This window comes from Verruconis gallopava, assembly GCF_000836295.1.
Source record: "Verruconis gallopava strain CBS 43764 unplaced genomic scaffold supercont1.109, whole genome shotgun sequence".
NCBI classification, from domain to species: Eukaryota; Fungi; Ascomycota; class Dothideomycetes; order Venturiales; family Sympoventuriaceae; genus Verruconis; species Verruconis gallopava.
The window spans coordinates 16,667-26,958 of NW_015622245.1; the positions used below are offsets into that span (position 1 = coordinate 16,667).

At 45.4% G+C, this 10,292-nt stretch overlaps 3 protein-coding genes across 3 annotated transcripts; all 3 read right to left on the reverse strand.

Moving 5' to 3' along the window:
- Nucleotides 1-930: 930 nt before the first annotated feature.
- Nucleotides 931-2,513, reverse strand: PV09_09652 (uncharacterized protein; the record flags this gene model as incomplete). The annotated part of the gene is made up of 4 exons (XM_016363755.1): nt 2,179-2,513; nt 1,699-2,118; nt 1,122-1,667; nt 931-1,064 (listed from the first exon to the last, which is right to left on the reverse strand). The coding sequence occupies exons 1-4, from the start codon at nt 2,399-2,401 to the stop codon at nt 931-933; spliced, it is 1,323 nt and encodes a 440-aa protein (XP_016208415.1). The 5' UTR covers nt 2,402-2,513.
- Nucleotides 2,514-2,720: 207 nt separating this feature from the next.
- Nucleotides 2,721-3,531, reverse strand: PV09_09653 (uncharacterized protein; the record flags this gene model as incomplete). Its single annotated transcript, XM_016363756.1, has 2 exons — nt 2,721-2,879; nt 2,947-3,531. 2 exons carry the CDS (start codon nt 3,529-3,531, stop codon nt 2,721-2,723), a joined length of 744 nt encoding a protein of 247 aa, XP_016208416.1.
- Nucleotides 3,532-6,156: 2,625 nt separating this feature from the next.
- Nucleotides 6,157-7,003, reverse strand: PV09_09654 (uncharacterized protein; the record flags this gene model as incomplete). Its single annotated transcript, XM_016363757.1, has 3 exons — nt 6,157-6,293; nt 6,344-6,622; nt 6,668-7,003. 3 exons carry the CDS (start codon nt 7,001-7,003, stop codon nt 6,225-6,227), a joined length of 684 nt encoding a protein of 227 aa, XP_016208417.1. The 3' UTR covers nt 6,157-6,224.
- Nucleotides 7,004-10,292: the final 3,289 nt, after the last annotated feature.

Here is a 10,292-nt window from a genome sequence, read left to right on the forward strand (position 1 = left end):
AGCTAGTGGTGAACTTCGAGAGACTCGGTGCTCTATATTACTTGATCGGGCCCATCTTGACACCAACTACTTCGCGTTCTCCAATATAAGACGGTAACATCCAGAATGCTACCACTGCTGTGACGGGTGTCAAAGCTGCGTCAATAAAGAAGTACATCGTCAACTAGTCAGTAAAAACCTCCAGAAACAAGTACAGTATGATATCCTACCACCCCCTCGTAACATATTGTGCGCAGAGTTCCACAAATAAGATACCTATAAAAATATGTCAAAGGTGCTCAAACACCGTATACGCTGGAAATAATGTTTTTCATCAGTACTGGTCTATAGATGTTACCTAATAACATTAAGCTACCTGGTAGATAAGCAGCAGGACCAAACCCCAGGCTCGCTCTCGCGAGACTCAACGTGTCCGCTAGGCGACCAAAGAAGAACAGGAATGGAGAGACGGCAGGACAAAAGCGTTGGCAAACCATGTTTGAGTTTACGGGGGATTCGAAGATCCTGTGCTAATGTGGACTACGACACATTGAGCTTCTCGAAAGAGCCACACAATGACGACCTTGTTTATTTGCAGTAGCAGATAAAATTATGTGACTCGGACATATAACCCCTTCACAGAGTCTGAACGTAAGGAATCAGTGAAAATCATTTAAACATGACGAGATTTCTACGCCGGAACTGGATTATGACCCGTGGCCTGATGGTCAGGAAATTGTTAGCCCCTAGAACCATGAGCTCATCACTTTCTTTGCAGGAAGCTTACTCAATCCGGTAAGTTTTGTGCCATCTTCAAATACTATCATCATCAGGCTCGCGTCCAAGCTAATGCCCACTGATTATCATGACGGTAAATTTTGGCTTTTCGTTTATTTCGGCGCGACCAAATGGATCACACGATCTTATTTTTGATTGACAGCTAAATAAAGTTTATACTACGATGCGTGAGGATTTCTGGCCCGCTGCGTTGATTACAACATCATGATTTCGTTCAATAAAAGTGTAAAAAGTCTTCGTCTGACTGGAAAAACCGTTAAATCTCGTTGCGGTCACGGAAGCATAGGCTATATGGTGAGCACATTAGCCTAAATAAATCCAAAAAAATTTCATGCTATACATACCACCCATGTTTCTATAAATAAGCCAGTCATCCACCTTCACTTCGCAAGTAAAATGCATTTTGCGCGTTATACAGTCCGAACTGTCACAGGTTGGACCCCATATGCGGTAAGTATGTGGTCCGCCCTGACGTTGCATGTGCCTGGTTGTGCTGCTCTCAACCAAAGCCGCTGGTGTGAATATTTCACCTTCGAAGAGAGCGTTCATAAAGTTTCTGAAGACTCCATCGTTCTGGTAAAGCATCTCTGGTTCATCACAAGGAAGGTCTCCAGCACGCCTCCTTCTTGAAATAACACGACAGACCAGTGTGTAGACAGTTTTAGCAAAGAAGCGTCCAGGTTCTGCAACTACGGTGACATGCTTTGGAAATGATGCAGTTGAAAAAGATTCATTCACAGCATTGGCCATCATTTGAAACTCCACTTTGGACGAGTGAAACCCACCACCAATGTCTAACACAGTCATATTGAAGCCAAGCTTCTCTGCGGCAGACCAAACCAGTCTAGCATCAGTAATTGCCTTTTTCATAATATCTGGATTACGGGCCCCTGATCCTAAGAAACCCCATTAGCTCCCTACGTCCATAGAGGTGTAAGAACTTGCCAATGTGGAAGCTAACACCAACTATGGCTAGATCCAATTCCTTTGCTCGCTCTAACAACACTGGAGTCGATTCCATATGAGCACCAAACTTGTCTCCGAGGGCCGACAAGGCACTATCATCATTTGCAAAGATTCTGAGTATCAGTTGTGCATGGGGCATATATGTTTTCACGGCATCGAGGTCGTCTAGGTTGTCAAATGTGGTCATTCTGATGCCGCTATTACTTGCAAAGACGAGAGCCGACGAGGATTTGCAGGGATTTGCAAATATAATATTGTTAGGAGCAACGCACAAATTCAAAACGGTCTGCATCTCCTCGATTGATGCACAATCAAACCCAATGCCGAGCTGGATAAGGCATCGAAGAAGCATAGGATCGGGGTTGCATTTGACGGCTGTGCAATTTATGCGATTAGTTTGATTGGATCGTACTTCAAATTACTCCTTGCACATACCATAGTGAGGCTTGACGTAGGGCAGATGAGCTTTCCAGGTAGCATAGAGGCGCTGGACCTCGGCCAAATCTGCAATAAAGAAGGAGTCATCAGACCCGAGAATTTGCGGACTACCCTCTATCAAGGCTATGCGCTCCTTGATAGTGTCCTCTAGAACTCGATCAGTGGAGTTTAATGATAAGGGATGAATTTTGATTGATGAAATATCTTGTGGTCCAATCATTCCTTCTGCTAAATCCAAAATATTTTACCTGAAATGTTGGATCTCGTTGATAAGTCTATGATAATAAGAGTCGTGAAATATGCACTTGGATTATGGTCTGGAAAAGATAAGAAAGACAGAGGCTAGACCTCGTTATATATATAATGGTGTAATCGTCAAGTCCAATTTGGAGCATCTCCATTTCCAGCCTAGTTTATCAGGGACATGCCTAATCCAACCATCTTCCGAGAAGAATTGGTTCCTTTCCTGTACGGAATATCTTGAAGATACTACACTTCTCCTGCACGAAAACGCTATTCTTATGCAATGCTACATGCTTTTACAGTTGTGATAGCCAATTTATTGTCCGCACAAGTGACTCTGTCCAAGATGAATACACACTGTGCTCTAATAGAGAGGCTAAGGTGGAGTTCCATGATAGATTCATCAGTGAATCATCAGGCGTCGAATAACCGGACAGATCTGGCTCTAGCCACTCCTGAGGAACATATATCAGCTCTACAAGCACAAAAGTTAACAAAAAACATCAAAAAATGAGTGTTTACCAAGGGAGCATTCATATCTTCCACATATTTCGCACCAAAATACTCGACTTTACTTCCGCCAACGACCTCCTTCGTGTTCATTGTCAGCGTCACACCTTGCACCCGGTCACGACTTGGATCTCGGTCGTGAAAATTTATAGGCACAAACATGATGCTGCTCCCGCTTGTATGCATAAGCGTATTGGGAACGTCACCACTATGTGGAACATGATGGTTCCCAAGATTAAAATACACCACTAGGTCCTGCTGCACTGTCCTCTCGCTGTTCACCATCTTTTCAAAATCGATGAGCGGACTCTCTGGCTCCATGGCATTGTACTCTCTGCTGCTGCGGCGCTCATGATCATGGTGCTTAAGTACCCACAGGTCGTGGTACGCCCATGATGCGGCATTCAAAATGGCCGTGGACTCATTTATGGTGAGATGAGGAGCTGTGCCCATACCTATACCTAGTGTGATGCGGTAGCCTCTCTTTTCGCCCCACATGTTAGTGCTTCCATTGTTGAGTAGCACATACATAGCTCCCGCATTCTTCGACCAGCCCAAGCCCCGCTCCGTGTCGATGATCTCGTGGGTGAGCCGCATTGTGGAGCGGTGCACATCTTCTCAATCGTACATGGTGTGAAAGGGTACGACATTCACACTGTATAAGGTGTTTTCTGTACCTCCAATATCGAGATCGGCCTTTAAATTTATCTCGTGATCGTGCATCAACGAAACCAAAAAGTTGTGGATTTGGTATCCATAATCGTAATGCAACTTCTATCGACGGTTCATCTACGGGTACTTGAAGCTGGCAACCCCACTCACCGACCTCCTTAAAGGAAGTGTTGATGGCCGAAAGGAGGGACCCTTTGTCTGGAATGACCACGAGGAACAAGCGTTCCGCAAACTTATCACAGCATTTACAACAGCCCCTATATTAGCCTATTTTGACCCAGCGAGACGCATTCGCGTCGAAACAGACGCGTCAGCATTCGCCGCAAGTGCGGTATTGTCACAATTGAATGTGGAAACTGGGATGTGGCACCCCGTGGCCTTTTGGTCGCGCAAGTTTACCTCAGCAGAGAGAAATTATATGACGTATAACCAAGAGCTGCTCGCAATCATGGCAGCGTTTAGGCACTGGCGACACTACCTTGATGGTAGTGCACACCCAATTGAGGTGATCACTGATCATCAAAACCTCACCGGCTTCGCCAGGGTCAAGTAGCTGAATAGCTAGCAAGCTAGGTGGGCTATGGCCCTATCAGCTTACGACTTTATGATTTCGCACCATACAGGTAAACTTAACCCCGCCGATGCGCCGTCAAGGAGGCCGGACTATGATGATGTGGAAAAAGCCACGAATCTAATATTGCCAACATTATTTATAAAATTGGCTATAGAGCCGGAGAGAACAATCGTGGGCGCACTATTGGTATGGTCTACAAGCGCTACGCACAGGCGAGCCGCCAGTACAATAGCCTAATAGAGTTTCCTCCTACCAGTTAGTACTGGAGGGGATGACCTGCTAAGTACAGGTAGGGAGCTAACGATGCTCCGGAGAGGCGTTAGAGAGGCGTCGTCTCAATAGAGTTTCCTCCTACTAGTTAGTACTGGAGGGGATGACCTGCTAAGTGTGGGTGGAGAGCCAATGATGCTCCAGAGCGACATCAGAGAGGCGTTAGCTCAAGAAGATATATATGCTATAACTGCCAAGTCAACAAGACAATTAGTCGCTGAAGCACAAGCCCAGAGCACTAAAGTGCAAGAGCTGCGCCGGTGGATCGAGAAGGGCGAAGCAACGAAGCACTAGGCGCTGAAGGATGATCTGATCATGCACTCAAATTGCTTGTTTGTGCCTCCAGTACATGTATTGCAAGATGAGCTATTAAGAAGACATCATGATGATCCCTATGTAGGTCATTTCGGTGCATTACGGACGGCCGAGCTGCTTAGACATAAGTACCACTGGCCTCGCATGGGTGAAGACGTCGACACGTACGTACAAAGCTGCGACGTGTGTCAGAAGACGAAAGTCAAAAGGCATAAGCCCTATGGGGTAATGCAAGCACTTCTAATACCAAGGAGACCATAAAAAGAGATCGCCCTAGATTTCATAAGTGGAATACCTATCAGTATGCGAGGCAACGTCGCCTATAATGCGATACTGGTGGTGGTATGTAAGTTCTTAAAAATAGCACTGTACTTTGCCGTTCAGAAGACGATCTCGGCCCCTGAGGTTGCAGATATACTGATAGACTTGGTCTTTGCAAGGTTTGGCTTTCTAGGAGGCATTGTATCTGACAGAGACCCTAGGTTCACATCTGAATTTTGGTCTGAACTCTGCTACTACGTGAAGGTGAAGCAGAGACTCAGCACAGCCTCCTATCCTCAAACAGATGGCCAGATAGAAAGGCAAAATTAGATATTGCAAGAATACTTGAGAGTGTTTTGCGTGATATGCCAGACAGAGTGGGTGAAGCGCCTATGTATCACTGAGTTTGTGTATAACAACTCCTACTGAGCTGACCTAAAATGCTCACTATTTTATGCAGTTTATGGTTATGACCCTGATATGGATCTGGACACTGAGGACAGTGCCCATGAAGAGAGGGTGCCAGCAGCAAAGGAAAGAATATAACATGTAGTTGAATTACGCGATTCGCTGCAGTACTACCTATAAGACACCTTAGAGAAGCAGGTGAAGTACTATAATGAAAAATATCAACCTAAATAATTCCAAAAGAATGACTTAGTGCTAATCTCCACAAAGAATCTTCGCATATAAGATGTAAGCAGGAAGCTGGGACAGCGATTCATGGGTCCTTTTTAAGTAGACGAACCTGTCGGCAGTCCAGCCTATAGAATACACCTTCTAATAAGCTTAAAGATACATAATGTGTTTCACGTCTCAGCGCTAGAGCCTTACCACTGCCGCGACGGCGAGCAAGATATCCTACCACCGCCAGAGCTTGAGGATTATGACGAGTACGAAGTAGAAGAAATCCTCGATCACCAATGATGGCGAGGCGCCTTCTGGTACAAGGTGAGATGGAAGGGTTGGCTAGAGGAGTATGACCAATGGCTACCACAAGAAAATCTTGAAAATGTATAGGAATTGTTACAGCAGTTCAAGCGAAAATGAGCACAAGAAGCCGCAGACCGCAGATGGCATGGTGGTGAATCACGCAGGAAGAGCCGACGAATAAAGTAAAAGCTAAACATGCTGTATTGCTATCTATGCTATTGCTATAGGGTATCAATGGCCAGATGCCAGAATCATTGCAATCTGCTTAATATCCCACAACGCCTTCTATGGCCCCTTCGCTATCAGATGAATTCTTGATAGGGTCAAGCTGGTGCTGCGTCGGGTTAGCGACCTTGAGCTGATCACAATAAGGATAGAACTTACAGCCTTGCAATATAATCTGAGAAATCGATCAAAGAAGCGACTGCAGGTTGCATGTAAAGCCTGTATCTCTTGCAGGAGGAGCACCGACGCCTTGGAGGCGCGGCTGACAGGAGTGCTTATGCCGGAGGCATGCTTGGAGACACGGTTCGTTTGTTGAATATCGGCAACCAGGCTGGTGAGCCGCGCACGAAGCGCCTCCTGGGCTGTAGTGTCATTAGGAGATGCCTTTGCTACGTCCTTGAGCAAGGAATTGATCCGAGGCACACAAGTTGAGGGAATCTACCCTCATCAGCAGCAATCGCTTGAAGAAAAAATATGACTTACAGGTAGGCAATGCTTCTGGCCCAGCTGATAGCGGCGGCACTTATATATTGCTATCTTGTTATAAGGAACAGCATTACTATTAAGGAGATATTGAGCGCAACGAGTGCAATAAACACAAGCCAACGACACAGAAGGGCGGCGATAATGAGCGACGCGGCTGGAGCGAGGAGTCGAAGCCTTGCCGGAGTGAGCTGAGGCGGACTCGGCGGAGATAGTGGCCTTAGTGGCCGAAACCTTGCCAGCGCGAGGGGACGCGGATTCGTGTGAGAGATCAAACGTCACCTCGCCAGTGCGAGGAGACGCAGGCGCAGCGGATGATGGTGGCGTTGAAGACATGATCAAAGAAGAAATCAATTAAGCAGAACACTTTATGTGATCTAATGGCGTGGCGGCAGCGATATCAGCCAAGATAAGGATATAAGGAGGATGGTTTAAGTACGCGAGCGAGGTGATGTTTATAGACCTGAAAGTTCAGGTCACTTGAGGACTGAAATCTCAGATCTCGGAGGGTGACCTGAGGCTGAAGACAAACTGAACTAATGAGACCGCTGACGCGAAGGTGAGGCGGAAGGGTGGAGCGCGAGAGGCGCCAACCTTGAAGATGAAAAACTACAAACTATCTACTCAAGTGACGAGGACGTCACTTTAAGAGAGGGGGAGGCAATTGTCACGAACGGCGTGACAGCAGCGTGGCGCGGGCGCCACGGGGAGTAAAAGCACACATAGCTATCGCATGACTACTCATATATTCAAGACTGGTGTGAACGGGTTGAAACCCCAACAGTAAGAAGATGAGACGCCTACGCGGCCCCTGCGCACCTGTGTATTTAAGGCAGCTCGAGGATATACGTTCGAGAGCTAGCGGATATTCTTGAATCCTACAATCTATCTCACACTCCTATCACCAATTCCTTACAATACTTATAAGCTAATAATAGGTGGAGACTTCAATCGGCAAGATCCACTATGGGGAGGTGACAACATTCAGCTATATAGAGTAGGAGAAGTAGCCAGCCTCCTCAGTTTAATAGAGGAACATAGCCTATACTACTAACTACAACAAGGCGAACCAACGTGCTGGACTGTGACTCGGCCAGGGAGTAGAACCATACTTGACCTAACTTTAAGTAATGTATCAGGCCAACTTAGAAAGTGCCAGTTATACCATGAAAACTATGGAACACTTTATAAGGATAACAGCTGATGCGGTCGAAAAGCAAACCCCAGTAGCCAACCCATGCCCATATTCCAAGCGTTGGTCCACCCCAGATCTGAAAGAGCAGCAACGACAGTACAATAAAGCACGGCGAAAGTGGCAAACATCTATAGCCAGACTAGCCGCGAGCACCACGTCACTTAAGAACTGTTTGTATTAATGTAAGGTTGCAGGAAGGAATGGGCGAAGGCCATTAAACGAGCTAAATCCACATATTGGAAAGACTTCCTCAACCAAGCTGCAGACAGGAACCTTCTATGGAAGGCCGTGAAATATACTGAACCAGGTACCAAATATGCCAAGCTCTTCATAGAATCATTCTTCCTACCTACACCTACACCAACACCGTCCCTTAATAATGAAGACATAGCGGAGGTTGAACTGCCCTGAGAACCAATCACCGAGGGCGAGATCCATGCCGCATTGGTCACAACAAAGGATTTGTCTGCCCCAGGAGATGACGGGCTACCATATATTGTGTGGAAGAAAACATGGAAATATATATCGCCTATTATCACTACCCTATTTGAAGCAGCACTTCGCCTAAGACACCACCTAAGGCCACAGAGAATAGTAACTACAGTATTAGAACATGGTGTCCCTATCTAATATAATGTCCATCCATGTACAACGAGCCACCTCATGCAACGAGCCGAACTTAACTCCGAACCACCTTTGTGCTCGTCTTCGCGGGATATGTCAATTAAATTATGACAAGATTGACCGCATGATGGCGTGCCTTAAGATCATTTTGATGGCGCCATTCGTTTCCGCTATTATAGCACACCCCTGCAACTCTGAGGTATAAAGCGACTATCTAGCAATAAAATTTATAAAATATAGTACGCTCTTCTGTCATTTATCGCTACTGTCATGGGGTCACCCCGTGACATATGGCTGGTACCATTCTGTTAAGTTACTTCTCATGATCCTACTCTACATCCTCTGCTTTAAGATATTGTCACCTTTTTTACAAGCTGTTAATTATTAAAGTTGACTTTATCGGGGTCAAAGCCTCTATCTGTGCGATCACGTATTTACCATTAATAAGAGAGACCATACTTGGCTGGTAATTTATGACGGATTGCGGTCTTCTTATCACACCTAGGGAGGTAGTGTTATAACCATAACACATTGACCGCTGGCGACAATCCATAATGTTGGATTATTTTTACTTCCAGTGCGATATGTCTAGATTTGAAAACCAAACCTATGAGTTATTTTTAGAGGACGAACTCTAGTTTAATTAGAGTCGAAGGACTCTAACCCAAATGCGTTAGTATCAGTATTCAAAGGGCCATCGTTGGATCAAACTTGATTCAGGATATTTTCGGTGCGTTCACGTTGCACAGACGATATAGAATGGAAAAATAGCACTAGAGTGAGCAAGATCGATATAAATGGAAGTCACTAAACATAGAGTCATCATACTAGCCTAGGTACAAAATGGAGAAGGTACGATACTATATGATTGAGATCAACTAGGAACCATGAGTATCAAGGAATCGTCATTACCGCCAGAGATTACACCTTTTGACGGGGAGTTGGTAAAATACTGTGGTTCTTCTGTGGCGCTCGAGGCGAAAAATATTCACACAACAAAGTATATACCCCCGCTTACTGACCCTCGACGAATTGAAGAACAACTGTGGAAGATTAGTCAACTTAGATTGGAGATAACATACCTCCATCAGCTTTGGGAAGCAAGTCGGCTGATGCGGGATGCATATACCACATGCATCAAGGATATCGAAGAAGCAATCACTAGTTTCCGGACCGCACACGAACAAATCTCCGCTGAGAGATTTCGGTCTTTGCAATTTTAGTAATAACATCCATCCCGGTGCAGCGGGCCACCTGGCGCGACGGGCCACTCTCCGAGGTACTTTGTCATGCAAGTATTTATACAGTCGCATTTTTGTCTATACTGCCTCTTCTCCAATTGCATAATATAGTTTGACTGCCCTGCAGTACCACCATACTACTGGACTTAAATATTACATCTACGTCGCCGCTCCCTGGTCTGGTCTATAGATAGCTCATTTTCACCTGATTTATTAAACATGACTATTAACGTCCGTCCCTGCGTCACGGAACGCACCCTGAGACGGAACGCTCGCAAGGTTTAGGAAGCTTCAATTATTTATTTGTCGATATATAAATTCATAGACAGTACAACGTGGTCCTTGAGCTATTTCTCTAACGTCTGTCCGTGCGCAGCGAGAATCACGCCGTGGCGAGAAAGTCAACACTCGAACTACGATAACACACCACCTTATGGATTAATAAATGAATCATTGATAGTTAATGCTATATTGCTATCTTTATTTGCAAAATCGGTCTTAAATACAAAATTACTTCACTGTTGATTATGCTATTGATCATTTCATCTGTAGCTCTAAGCGGTAT